At 42.1% G+C, this 14774-nt stretch overlaps 1 protein-coding gene across 1 annotated transcript; it reads left to right on the top strand.

Annotated features, from left to right (window-relative positions):
- The first annotated feature begins 236 nt into the window (after positions 1-236).
- SLITRK5 (SLIT and NTRK like family member 5) lies at positions 237-6319 on the top strand. Its single transcript, XM_035002938.1, has 2 exons — positions 237-303; positions 3429-6319. Exon 2 carries the CDS (start codon positions 3437-3439, stop codon positions 6317-6319), a length of 2883 nt encoding a protein of 960 aa, XP_034858829.1. The 5' UTR covers positions 237-303; positions 3429-3436.
- The last annotated feature ends 8455 nt before the right edge of the window (positions 6320-14774 follow it).

The following is a 14774-nucleotide window of genomic DNA, read 5'->3' as shown; positions in this document are numbered from 1 at the left end:
GAGTAGCCGAGGGGCCGTTGCCACCTTTGCTCGCCCCCTCACTACCATGTACAGCGTGCGCTGCAAGAAGAAGGCGGGCGATGCATGCACACCCCCGCGCCCGGCTCCCTCTGGCTAGTCCCCGGGCGTGCGCCACTGACCAGGGGGGAATGTGGTGAAGACGGCGAGCAGGAACGCCGAGGGGGGAGGGGAGGGGCGGCCAGCGCGACCCCAGGCCGAAGGGTGCGTGGAGCCGGAGGCTGCTGGAGGGGGCGGCGGCTGCTGCTGGCTTGGAGAAAGTTGCCCCTTATGCAGATGGCAACTGTAAGTACCCGCCTGGGGAGTGCGGCGAAGGGTGCCTGGGACCCTGCGATCGCGCGGTGGCGCGGGTGGGAACGAGTATGCGAGTGAGCTTGAGTGTGAGCGGGTGCGATCGCTCGGCGGGGCTGCCCGTCACGTTGGAGGGGCCGGCGGTGCCAGGCAGCCCTCACGTCCCCTCCTCGGGCTCCGCGCCTCCCCCCTCCAACAGCTCCCTTCCCGCCCCGCCCGGCTCCGGCTCCCGGCCCCGACCGCGAGGAGCCTCTACCGCCTGGCCTCCGCCGCCCCCTCCTCCTCCTCCCATCCCTACCGGCCGCTCGCGATCGCCCCCTTCTACCCTCCCCCCACAGCCCGCTGCCCGCTCCGACTACCGCGGAGAGTGCCGGGGAGAGCCGTTTGGGGAGCCCGGGAACCCGCGGTCGCCACCGCGGCGGCGGCCACGGGCTGGCGGCGTCCGGGCGCCTCTTTCCTCCAGCGGCTCGGACCGCACTGCTCGCCGCCTTCTTGCCCTGCCTGGGCTCGGGAAGCCCAGTGCACACCCCAAAGAGGTGTTTTTTATAGGGGCGGCTACGATGAGTGGGCCATGGAGATGTGAGACGGGGTAAGTCGACCGTATACTTTGCAGAAGAGGCTCGTGTGTGTGTGTGTGTGGCAGCGGGGTGGCTTTCTTTCCCTCTCCTCCCTCTCCTCCTTCCTTCCCTTTCTCTTCCTTCGCTTTGGGGCGGAGTGGGGGAAGGGAGCCTCACGTCCTGGAACTCCGGGTGCTTCTGCCTGGGCCGCTGTGGGAGCAGCTGTGCCCAGAGCAACGGGTCCGGCCTGGGTGCTGGGCTCCAGCCCGCGCAGTCCCACACTGTTCAATGCGGGATGTGCAGGGCGATGGTCTAGGGTCTAAACCCTTTGGGGCAAACAAATACAGTTCCTCCGCCCCCGCCCTCCAAAAAAATAATCTGAGATGAGATACTCCGAAGAATTTGCAACGCACCCGCTAATTTACAGAGGAGGTGCGTTTCCCAGTCAGAATGTCAGCCTTCCCCGGCTCATTCAACTTTATTTTCTCAAATTCTCGGGCTCCTTTGATGGCAAGGAGGAGGAGAAAGAGAGCGGGGTGAGAGGAAGCTCTTCGACCCCGGCTAACCAGAACTGAATTAAAGTTGTAAACGCTCCAGTTTAATACCGGCTGGACACAATTTGCAATGGGCTGTCAGAAAGGGTGGGAGGTGAATGGGGGCGGGGAAGCAGAGGGAAGGAGGGGGAGGGGACCCGACCCCCGCTGAATGGATGGGCAGATTTGATCCAGTGGAGAACAGAAATTTCAAGGTAAATGCTTTGCTTTCCACAGTGGGGGTTTTGCCTCTTTTAAGCCAGGAGTCGTTCGCGGTTGCGCTGGGAGGTCGGAGATACTTGTGAGGTTTATACACTGTGATTCCGACTCGTCTCGACACGTCTGGGTGGCCACACGTGAATGATTCTCAGCACACTTGCACATGTGCGTGCGAATGCAGGGGCTCTTAATAACGCGGGCTGGATTCGGCTAGGGGAGCAAGATCGAGGTCTCCGGGCTTGAACCCGTGACTCAGACACGTCTTGGTTTTAGTTTGGGTTGCGATTCGACATCAGACTTCGGTAGTGGTGAGGCAAAGGCAAGGCTGACCGGAGAAAAGGCGTGGGTTCTCAGAGCCCAGCATCTCTATCAAATTCCCGTCGCCCCCCCCCCCCCCCCCCCCGCCGCAACCAACACAACACGCACTCACACACTCTCTCCATTTATGTCCTTTCCTTTTTGAGTACCGCTGTCGACCCGAAGTAGGAAGTCGAAGGAAGCCTTTAAGAGGACAAAAAAGAAATCGACAAAGAAAAGGAAGAGGGGGTCCGATTGATTCCTTGAGGAGATGAAATTCGGATATTAAAGCACAGACCTATGTCACTTGCTGTTCTCCCTCGCTTCATTCTTTCAATTTTGCCTGTTAATCAGCCCGGGTTCCCTTTCACTTAAGGGGGGAGAAGAGGGGGAGGGGGAGTAAAACATTGACAAGTAAATGCAATAAACAACTCCAAAGATGATGGGGATGCTGGCGAGGTGGTAGTTCAGTCCAAAGCTTGCTAATTCAGTAGGGTTGGTTTTGCATACCGTGGTGAACAGACGCTGAGCGGGAGGTAAGGGAAGCTTTGGCGCTGGTCCTTGGTTTACTTTTAGCTGATTCCCGGTAAGCGTTAGGAACGTCCTGTTTAAACTCCAGGTATCCAGAGGTGTTCCGGGATTGCGGATGCCTTCGCTGATTTCTTTGTAATCCATCCTGCAGAACTATTTCTGTGGCTTAAAGATGCGGTTTGGTAGCGTCGCTGACATGATCAATGAGGAGAAGTGGAAGCAGGGCGCACTCAGAGAAGCGCTGCTAAGTGGCACCGTGCATGCAATTAGGACGCTGATATGCTTAAAAGCGTGGTAGTGAAGTCCACCATCAAAGCAAAGGCACTCTCCTTTTCTCCATACTCAAAGCTCCCAAAGACAATTGGTGATTTAAGAGCTTCTTCTGGGTCCTTTTGATGCATTATCTTACATCTTTTTTGCCCCTGAAAAGTATTCTTTAGGTTCCCACCCTGGCATTTCCAGCGATGGTTTAAAATAGCCCAAGTATTGTGACTCCTTGCTTTTTTGTGAAAATGGGAGACCTTCACAGTGAACTGTTAACTGAGTAGGTTCTGAAAGAAAGGCAGACGACGGGTTTGGTATAGGTGAGGTGGGGAACCTTGTAAAATGGTGCTTCTTTTCTCTTAAATTAGAACCATAAAACTGAACTGACAGCCATTTTATGTATATTTATGGATTGATTTTGAAAAGGGGGGAGCAAGGAAAAACACTAAAATGGGACTTTAACCTGCCCTTATCTTGTAGAGGGCAGCATGTTCCTGTTGTACTCATTAGGAAATGAAATCAACCTTTAAATCAAAATGAATATCAGATATTAATAAAGTCTGAAGAATGTCAGTGTTCCACTGAGGGGGGGATGTCATTCATATCCTCTCGTTCTGGATTTCAGAGAAATAGTATTAGGGATGAGAGAGACTTTCTTACGGATCCCTTAAATTTTTGTCATATTCTGTTGTTTCCTTTTTTCCTCTTTCCCTTGCAGGAGGTAAAATGCACACTTGCTGCCCCCCAGTAACTTTGGAACAGGACCTTCACAGAAAAATGCATAGCTGGATGCTGCAGACTCTAGCATTTGCTCTAACATCTCTCGTCCTTTCGTGTGCAGAAACCATCGATTATTATGGGGAAATCTGTGACAATGCATGTCCTTGTGAGGAAAAGGACGGCATTTTAACTGTGAGCTGTGAAAACCGGGGCATCATCAGCCTCTCTGAAATTAGCCCTCCCCGTTTCCCAATCTACCACCTCTTATTGTCTGGAAACCTTTTGAACCGTCTTTATCCCAATGAGTTTGTCAATTACACTGGGGCTTCAATTTTGCATCTGGGTAGCAACGTGATCCAGGACATTGAAACTGGGGCTTTCCACGGGCTGCGGGGTTTAAGGAGATTGCATCTGAACAATAATAAACTGGAACTTTTGCATGATGATACCTTCCTTGGCCTAGAGAGCCTGGAGTACCTACAGGTCGATTACAATTACATCAGTGTCATTGAACCCAATGCTTTTGGGAAACTGCATTTATTGCAGGTGCTTATCCTCAATGACAATCTCTTGTCCAGTTTACCCAACAACCTTTTCCGTTTTGTGCCCTTAACGCACTTGGACCTGCGGGGGAACCGGCTGAAACTTCTGCCCTATGTGGGGTTGTTGCAGCACATGGATAAAGTTGTGGAGTTACAGCTGGAAGAAAACCCCTGGAATTGCTCCTGTGAGCTGATCTCTCTCAAGGATTGGTTGGACAGCATCTCCTACTCGGCCCTGGTGGGGGATGTGGTTTGTGAGACCCCCTTCCGCTTACACGGCCGAGATCTGGACGAGGTGTCCAAGCAGGAACTTTGCCCAAGGAAACTTATTTCAGATTATGAGATGAGGCCACAGACGCCTTTGAGCACCACGGGGTATTTACACACTACCCCAGCCTCGGTGAATTCCGTGGCCACTTCTTCCTCTGCTGTTTACAAACCCCCCTTAAAACCCCCTAAGGGGACGCGCCAACCCAACAAACCCAGAGTGCGCCCCACCTCTCGGCAGCCCTCCAAGGACTTGGGCTACAGCAACTATGGCCCCAGCATCGCCTACCAGACCAAATCTCCGGTGCCTTTGGAGTGTCCCACCGCGTGCACTTGCAACCTACAAATCTCCGATCTGGGCCTCAACGTCAACTGCCAGGAGCGCAAAATCGAGAGCATCGCAGAGCTGCAGCCCAAGCCCTACAACCCCAAGAAAATGTATCTGACGGAGAATTACATTGCGGTTGTGCGCAGGAGCGACTTCCTGGAGGCCACGGGGCTGGACCTCCTACACCTGGGCAACAACCGCATCTCAGTGATCCAGGACCGCGCCTTCGGGGACCTCGCCAACCTGAGGCGCCTCTACCTAAATGGCAACAGGATTGAGAGGCTGAGCCCGGAGTTGTTCTATGGCCTGCAAAGCCTGCAGTATCTCTTCCTCCAGTACAATCTCATACGTGAGATTCAGTCGGGGACTTTCGATCCGGTCCCAAACCTCCAGCTGCTATTCCTGAATAACAACCTCCTGCAGACCATGCCCTCAGGCGTCTTCTCAGGCCTGACCCTTCTCAGGCTGAACCTAAGGAGTAACCATTTCACCTCCTTACCGGTGAGTGGAGTTCTGGACCAGCTGAAGTCACTCATCCAAATCGACCTGCATGACAACCCTTGGGATTGTACCTGCGACGTGGTGGGCATGAAGCTGTGGGTCGAGCAGCTCAAAGTGGGTGTCTTGGTGGACGAGGTCATCTGCAAGGCGCCCAAGAAGTTTGCGGAGACGGATATGCGCTCCATTAAGTCGGAGCTGCTGTGCCCAGACTACTCTGACGTGGTGGTTTCCACGCCCACGCCCTCCTCCATCCAGGTCCTGGCGAGGACCAGCGCGGTGTCCCCCGCGGTCCGGTCGAACAGCACCTGGGCCCCCGCGGGCTTGGGCGCGGGCGGGGGGGCGTCCTCGGTGCCCTTGTCCGTGTTGATTCTCAGCCTGCTGCTGGTTTTTATCATGTCCGTCTTCGTGGCCGCCGGGCTCTTCGTGCTGGTTATGAAGCGCAGGAAGAAGAACCAGAGCGACCACACCAGCACCAACAATTCCGACGTGAGCTCCTTCAACATGCAGTACAGCGTGTACGGCGGCGGCGGCGGCGCGGGAGGCCACCCGCACGCGCACGTGCACCACCGCGGACCCGCGCTGCCCAAGGTGAAAACGCCCGCGGGCCACGTGTACGAGTACATCCCCCATCCACTGGGCCACATGTGCAAAAACCCCATCTACCGCTCCCGAGAGGGCAACTCCGTGGAGGATTACAAAGACCTGCACGAGCTCAAGGTCACCTACAGCAGCAACCACCACCTGCAGCAACAGCCGCCGCCGCCGCCGCCGCCGCCGCCGCCGCAGCCTCAGCAGCAGCCCCCGCCGCAGTTGCAGCTGCAGCCCGCGGAGGAGGAGAGGCGGGAAAGCCACCACTTGCGGAGTCCCGCCTATAGCGTCAGCACCATCGAGCCCCGGGAGGACCTCCTGTCGCCGGTGCAGGACGCCGACCGCTTTTACAGGGGCATTTTAGAACCAGACAAACACTGCTCCACCCCCCCCGCCGGCAGTAGCCTCCCGGAATATCCCAAATTCCCGTGCAGCCCAGCTGCTTACACTTTCTCCCCCAACTATGACCTGAGGCGCCCCCATCAGTATTTGCACCCGGGGGCAGGGGACAGCAGGCTGCGGGAACCGGTGTTCTACAGCCCCCCCAGTGCTGTCTTTGTAGAACCCAACCGGAACGAATATCTGGAGTTAAAAGCAAAACTAAACGTTGAGCCGGACTACCTCGAAGTGCTGGAAAAACAGACCACGTTTAGCCAGTTCTGAGCGCAGAGAAACTCCCTTGGAGCTTTTGCATTTAAAACAAACGAGCAAGCAGACACACGCGGTGAACCCATGTGATTAATTGTGCTGGTTCAACGTTTAGGGTGAAGTGCCTTGGCACGAGATTCTCAGCTTCGGCGGAAGATACTGAAAGGGTGTGCAATTTCCTTTTAATTTTTACACATGGGGGAAACATTTGTGTAAACTGGGAACATCACTTTCTCTTCTTGCGTGTGGGGGAGGAGAGGAGAAGGGTTTATGGAGGGCAGTTTGCTGCGCAGGTGACTTGTTAAAGGTCGCAGTTATTTTTGTAGTGGTTGGAAGTGCTAAGAATGGTGGAAGATGGCAGCGCATAGATTCTACTCTTCCTCTTTTGTTCCCTTTCCCTGCTCTCCTCCTTCCTCCCACTTTAAGCCATGGGTGGGTCTAAATGGCTTTTGCGGAGAGATTAGCACACCCCAACATTAATAGAAAGTTTGTTCTCTCTCTCTTTTCCTCCCCCCTTCCTCTCTCTTTCTCTGCTTCCCACCCTCCTCCCTCATTACTTTTCCTTTCTTTTTAAAGGATGTGTTTATATGCATTCTGGAGGTTTGAGTTAAAAACAGAAGTATTGTGATCTGGAGAAGGATCACCATAGATGTGGACAAATCAGTAAAATTACAGAGCTATATGATCCATAATTGATTAGTCAAAATAACTTATTGATGAAATATACAAATATTTTATTGTAGCACCTATTTTTATATACACATTTAGCATTTCTCTTTCCTTCACTATTTAGCCTATGATTTTCACAGAGGTGTCGCACTATATTAGGAGCTGCATTTCCAAAACTGAAGTGATATCAGGAAGGCATTTTCAATCATTAAAAATATGGAGAACTTAATGGGAAAATCGTAAAACCAGTGCAACCCACCCAATTGGATCTGTAATTTAAAAACAAACTGTATCCCATTGTATAAGAGAAAAAAATAGGGCAATTAATTGGGCCATTTGAGTAAGAATCATGTGCAAGTTTCTGGTTTTATTAGAGAAGATTTAAAAGTATTTTTATTAGTCAACCAAAATGATGTATTGATTTGACTACTATTGTAGCCGATTTTTGATTGTTTAATCAAACCCAGTTGCATTTGTACAGATCCACATGTACCAAATGATGGACTGTACAAATCTCTATACAATGTCTTTAATCCCTCTGGGCAGCAAGCAATGATGATAACCACAAACAGGATCTCTGTAAGATGGGGCTACTGTTGTTACAGTCTCATATGTATCCCAGCACATGTAATTTTTTAAATAGTTTCTGAATAAACTCTTGATAACTATGTCAAATATGAGGGACTGAAGTAATGATTACTTAAAGTGCAAAAGAAATAGCTATGTGTGATCGCCTGAATCTCTGTTATTAACAATTAGGACATAGTAGCTAACTTTTATTCTTAATATTAAAAAATTTTCCCTAATTATCAAGTTTGAATATATGTATATATATGTAAATTCACCTTTGAAAATTCAGGGAATTATGTTTTTCTAAATGTGACATTTAATGTGTTTATTAATGGAATTTCAATTGTATACTTTCTTTCCTTACGGAAGTATTCATCTAATACATGGACCGTGGTAAGTAATAGACTGCCTATTCATTTTTCTCCCAATTTTATGTATTTTGTAATGTCAGTATTATTTATTCAGTCTACAATTCCTGTAGTTTCCTAATTTTCCCATATTCCCGTAGTTTTCCTAATTTTAACTCATGTAAAACTACCTTCAACAATTATGATGGATACTTTATCTCAAGTTGATCTATATCCTAAATGTTCAAAAGTTCGTGGGTATAAGCTGTTCAACTCTGAGTAAGGCTTGCCAGTGAATTTAGGTTAGTACTTAAGGGTAGGAAATGTTTGAATTAATCTGAAACTTAAAGAGCCATGTGCTTCATTGGTATTGGTGGATCTTCCCCTAATCTCACCAGAAATGTGTACAACATCAAGGGCTGTTCATGAACTTGATGTTTAAAGAGCACTTTCCATGGCATTCTGCCACAAAGAGGCAGCATTCGCCTGTGAGAAAATTGACAGTAACCGCTTGAATTCAGATTGAACAGGTGGTAACAGTTTCCCTGAGGAATTAAAAAAGAAAAAAATTAGTAATCCTACATCAGTCAAGTGAAATAAACTATCCCCATTCTGTGCAACATTTTCCCTTCCAAAATTTTCTTCAAAGGGGAAAGTAACAAGCTTAATAATGCCATGATATTATCATGAAAAGAAAAAAAAAGTATCTCTTACTCTTCATCTACCTCTTCCATATTAGATACAGGATTAGAAAAGAAAAAATAAAAAATAGCATTTGACTTCACAATTGGGGTTGTTATTAATTATTCTTCACAATGGGAGTTATTTTTCAATGTCAAAATCAGTTCCTCAATGTTATATGTAGATACAACGGTATTGTATAAATTATAAAATAATAATACAAAGTGGAATCTTCCATGTAACTAAGTTTTATTTCTTAATTGATGCATAAAAAGTAAGAGATAAGAATTACATGAAATTAAAGATGTAGTTCTGAACAATATAAGTAGCATCCAAAGAAAGTTTGTTGATGCATTTTTCAAAGATTTACAAAATAATATTATTATTACAAGCCAGCACTGTTGCGCATAATCTTGTCACATACTCTTTCTTTAGATAGCTCATTTGTACTTCTACTCTTCTAAGGTGTCCAACCTTTATTTTAATATCAAAAATAACAATTACATGATTTATGAAAAGAGGTTACTTCTAATTTTTATATTTTTCCCAAGTGTATTAAGAGGATAAAAGTAAACTCATTCCTGCTCTAATTAACTTGAAAATTTTTAACATGTAGAATTATGAAACTGTGTAGAATTAAAAAATGAATTATCTTTCTCCTTATACATGGCGCCCAGCCAATACATGAACATATACAATAGAACATTAAGTTGTGTGGTTTTGAGTATTTGATTTTTGGTTTTTCAGGTTGTTCGCTGAGGAAACAATTAAATTGGGTATATCAGTGGTATATGATTGGATTAAGGAACCCTGCAAATTCTCTCCGTAGAATTTTGGAGAACAATATGTAATGTTTCAGGCATCAATTAAAATTTGGATGCAAACTAAGCTTACTCTTTGTGCTTGATCCATTTGCTGTGTTGCATAATCTCATACAAATATATTTCCAGGTAGGCATTATGAAATCTTATTTTTGTCTATATATGAATATAGTGTAAATACTTAAATTATCTGAGCAAAAGTAAATATATTCTATGTAAGTGTGATAATTGGTATGCTAATATTCAAAATTATTTACAGCTAAACTATTGATTAAGGTTGTGTTAATCAACTTTAGCATAAATATACTTGGAACACATCTCTCATTTAGGCAAGTTTACCACCTTTACACTTGTGAAGTGTGAGATTTGGGTAAATGTCCTGGATATCCAGTCCCTCACCACTGTTCCCTCAACCGCAATAAGAAAATCAAACTGTGTGCAATGAAAACATCCACAGGTAATGTGGAAAAGGTTAGGACTTAAGAACCTAATTTAAGATACCAGTGTCTTGCCCTATGTCATTAATTCCATTCTTGTTAGTAAGTTATGTTGTTAGCAAATTATTCAAATTAAATATGTATAGTTTCTTTCCCTATTCTATTTCTCCTGACTCTATTCCTTTTTCCTTACATCTCCCTCCTTCTCTTGTCTCATCTTTTCTCTTCATTATTTTTCAGTAGGGCAAGAGAGAGAGGGAGAAGAGTTCAGTCCCTGTTTGAAATGCCAAAAACGAGCTACTTAATTTCAAGAGCTCAATGGATTGTCCCCAGTCACGCAACTCCAAATTAATGTAAATAAAGCAGACCACAAATATGGTTCTAATTCATTCAGGAATATGCTCTTGTTGCACTTTTCAGGTGGCTCCGAATTAAGATATTTGCAGGGGTGACAAAATATTTAGTTAACCAATTTTTAGACTAAATTTTAGACTGAGAAAGAACCTAAAAACAAAAACAAAAAACCGATTTAACTAATTGATTTTCAAAGGAAATAAAATGTTAAGAGGTAATTAAACTTACCAAATTAACTGTTTTATTTATGGATAATGTTTCTCAAACCCCTCGATGTTCTCTACCTTTTTGCTACTACAAATATACAAAATTAAAGGGGGATGGACATTAGTCATGTGCATAAAAATAATTATCTAACATCTAGATGCAAAGGAACCTTACGTAAATTAATACTGCATTTGACAGCTGCTCATTTTATCATTAATTTTATTTCAATTCAACATAGTGCCTTTCTATAATTATCCATATATATTTCCATCAGTTCATGTAGCATGTATATGGCATACAAAAATACGTATCATCAAAGAAAACACTGCATACTCAATTTTCATCTAGAGTTCTTTATATTTCAAGTTTTTTTAAGTTATTTCAAATTCTACTTCCATGGTCTATGACATGGTAGACTGAGAGAAAGAAAATAATTTTATGCAGTATAATGTTTGAGTGTGACAATAGTATAATATTCTTTTCTTCCTCTGTTTATAGCAGACTATTTGGCTTACAAGACACAGGTCAAATATTTCTCATAGTAATTGTACCAATATTATAAAATGAATAACTTATATACTCATTTTTTTTAAAGATTTTATTTTTATTTATTTGACAGAGACACGGTGAGAGAGGGAACACAAGCAGGTGAAGTGGGAGAGGGAGAAGCAGGCTTCCTGCCAAGCAGGGAGCCCGATGTGGGGCTCAAACCCAGGACCCTGGGATCATGACCTGAGCCGAAGGCAGACGCTTAATGACTGAGCCACCCAGGCGCCCCTATACTCATTTTTAAAAAGAACAACATGTAACCTTACTTAAGAGTGAATTAGATTTTGGGCGCCTGGGTGTCTCAGTCATTAAGCATCTGCCTTAGGCTCAGGTCATGATCCCAGGGTCCTGGGATGGAGTCCCACATCGGGCTCCCTGCTAGGCAGGAAGCCTGCTTCTCCCTCTCCCACTCCCCCTGCTTGTGTTCCTGCTCTTGCTATTCTGTCAAATAAATAAATAAAATCTTTTAAAAAGAAAGTGAATTAGGTTTCTTCTTATAAAAAATTCTGAAGATCAAAACATAAATATTTCATAAAGAATTGATGTAATGCAAATATGAAATAATTTTACTTTCTCACTTTCTATTTACTGTCAAAATTAAAATGTAACGATGTATTGCATAATGCTAAGTATATCAGATACATTTTTATTAGATATTAGGAAATTCCTTTTATAGAAAAAGAATAATGTTCGTAGAGACATGTTGAATGGAAGTCTTCCAAAGAGGTTTTTTTTTTTTTTTTTTTTAATTAGGCACCTTCTTCAGAACATGAAAGAATATTGTATATTTCTACTACAAAATGAACACATACATGTTTAAAAATTACATGTGTTTCCAAAAGTGGAAATTATGAAACAGTGTTGTCAAGGATAAATTGCTTTCTTTTTTAAATTTAACTTATGAAGAAATGGAATTGTGGCTTTATGGAATTGAAGGCTCATTAATGTCATGGTCTACTTTGACACTTATTTACAGATCATTAGGTTTTAAGAAATATTTTTAACATATCTTGATATAAATTCAATTCAAATTTAATTTTGATTGCTCAATATCGAATCATATATATATGCAAGTAGGAAAATTTGGCGACTTCTCAGTGTCCTGGAATACACATTTTAGATTTTCTTACAAATTTATTTCTACTACCAATAATAATTTCTAGTGGTGCCAACTAACACATGTTTTAAGAATTTTATTTTATGCTTCCTATAAACGACTTAATATTGAATATTGAATCCAAATTTGCTATATATTTTCAATTTGTAATTAGCAATGTGCCTATTTAAATAAAACATGAAGGGTGGCAGTAAACCCGTGTTAGTTGATTAGCAAAAGTCTTTGTCAGATACTCCAATAAATTTTTTGACCAACATGGTTTGTCCATGAGAGAGGTTCATCTGGTTCAAGTAGACTAAAATTTAAATATTAAATATAAAAATTATATGTAAAAATGAATAGTTGATTAATAAAACATTCTACTTATAATGATATATCTATTTAAATTATCTGTACAAAGGTCATGCTTGTTAACGTTGCAACAAAAGAATATTTTTACTATATTTAAGTCCAAAGTCAAAGGGTGTTTCACTTCTGAAAATACTACTAATAATGGGGAATGTATATCTTTCTAATTTATTTAAACCCTGAGTTTTAATATCAACTTTAAATCTCCATTGACAGTATAAAGTTCATAGTACATGTTTTTTCTTTATATTACTTCACTCTGCTCTTGATAAAGTTCCCTTGAAGTATACAAATACCCACAGTACTTTTCCTTTGTGTTTTTCTTTTGTTGCACGTCTAGGTAGCAAATATTAAAACAAACAGTTATGAACTAGCACTGTTAAATTGTAAATTAAATTTCATTTCACTCAAATAGTATCCTTCAATTTTATAATTATCTTCAAATTTTTAAAGCTAGTGAATAGTACATTAACATAGGTACTTACAAATATGAACATTTAACTACTCATATCTGTCAGAGAATATCTGAAATCATTCACCATACTGCCATCTAAATTCAGTCAGTGCAATGATATTTTTGTTACTTTGTTATGATTAAAGACCCTCAAGTCTTAGATGAAAATTAAGTATCTCCTTAGAAATTTTAACAAGAAAAAAAGTAAAAGATAAATGTTGAGTATTTGGATTCTAATCTTAACATATCTTCTCCAAAGCTAACAAAATTGTATATACAGAAAACCATTTAGAAAAGGTCTTTGTATAGAATTGCTAATTCCATATGGTTTATCTTTTGACCTATAAGTTAATAATGAACTCTGTCTTCATTTAAGAATTTTTACCTAAGAGAAAATATCTTTTGCATTGGATATACTTGAGTCATCTTGTCACATTATGGCTTTGATCTATCCTTTCCTTTTAAAAGTTCAATTTTAAACATATTGAAAATGGTCTCTATTATTATGTTTAATTCTTGCAACTCAAAACATTTACCTCTCAAAATATTTTGAAAGCAGAAAAAGTTGTTATATTTCTTCAATTTGCTTACATGCATTTTAAAGGTATCTTCAAATTAATGACATCCCTTCAATGTTAAATTAAAAATATGATTACCTCACACTTTTCCTAATGTAACAATCAAGCACTATGTAAGCATGACAATGTGAGTGGGAGGATGTGGATATTAAATTGTCACTATGGACTTGTCACCCATGAGTAATCATCTTTGATACAAAACATCTAAATACGAAATTTTTCTTTGAATGTTAACGTACTTAAAATTACACACATTGATTAACTGGGTAGCACATATAGTTTACAAAATGCCACTTTTGTGTGCTTATAAATACTAAAGCAATGCTCGCCAAGTGGTAATCCACAGGCTAAATCCTGAAAAATCTGTCTTTTATTTGATCAGACAATTTTATTTCCATTTAAAAATAATTTTGAATTTGAAGGCTTTTAGGCTGGATAAGCACCCTCCATATTGTCTTAACTTAGCAGCTTCATATAATATCAAATTTTCTTCTGGACCATGAGGGCACTTGAGCTTTTAACAATGTGTAAATAAAATTTATTCCTCCAAAATTACAATCAATGTATCACGATCATGGATTTTCAGGAAATGGTCTCTAGTAGCTCAGTTTATGAATGCTTTATGAAGTAGCAGATTCTATGTAGGTTTATACTATAAAAAATTAAGTATAGGGAAAAAGCCAGAATGAATAATTTCACAATCAGAGGAAACTGGTTTACTATATATGAGTGTTCTATTAGAAATGTAAATATAAAATTTACAGTGACTTGGAGTCTCCAGAGCCAATTTTGCAAAGTGCCCTGACTCTGACAGGACCCTGGACATTCTAAAAGGGGCTGCAGTAGTAACTTCAGAAGTATTTTATTACAGAGGGAAATTTTTAATCAGAGCTCACAACAGAAAGTTTTCCCCAAATGCCTAACTGCTGATGTACTTGAAAACAATGCAAAAGGTCAAGTCAATGAAAATATGTCAAACATCAAATATCATGAGAATCGCTTCAAGGATGGAAGATACAACTTGGAAAATCCGATCCAATAGATTTAGGAGGAAAAATTTTTAAAAGAGGGAGACAGAATTGCCAAGACTACTTTTTCATAGTGAGAGAACAAAATAATGATTAGAGGAAAGATATTCTTCAGTATTGCTAGTGATAACTTGTTTGTAATTTGATGTACATCTAGAGGAAGCAAACTGATGTATATTTAGAGGATGTAAGAGAGAATTAATGAGATTCCCAAACTTTCCAAATCTGTTTTTCTTTAAGACTTTTTTTTTTTTTTAAGACTAAACGCATACTTTGTAAAGAGATTTTGGATTTCATCTTCTTTGTTGTT

The sequence above is a fragment of the Mirounga leonina genome, unplaced genomic scaffold (assembly GCF_011800145.1).
Source record: "Mirounga leonina isolate KUSES-001 unplaced genomic scaffold, KU_Mleo_1.0 Mir_127, whole genome shotgun sequence".
Lineage (NCBI taxonomy): Eukaryota > Metazoa > Chordata > Mammalia > Carnivora > Phocidae > Mirounga > Mirounga leonina.
The sequence above is the reverse complement of the archived record's forward strand: the minus strand, read 5'-3'. Positions and strand labels throughout refer to the sequence as shown.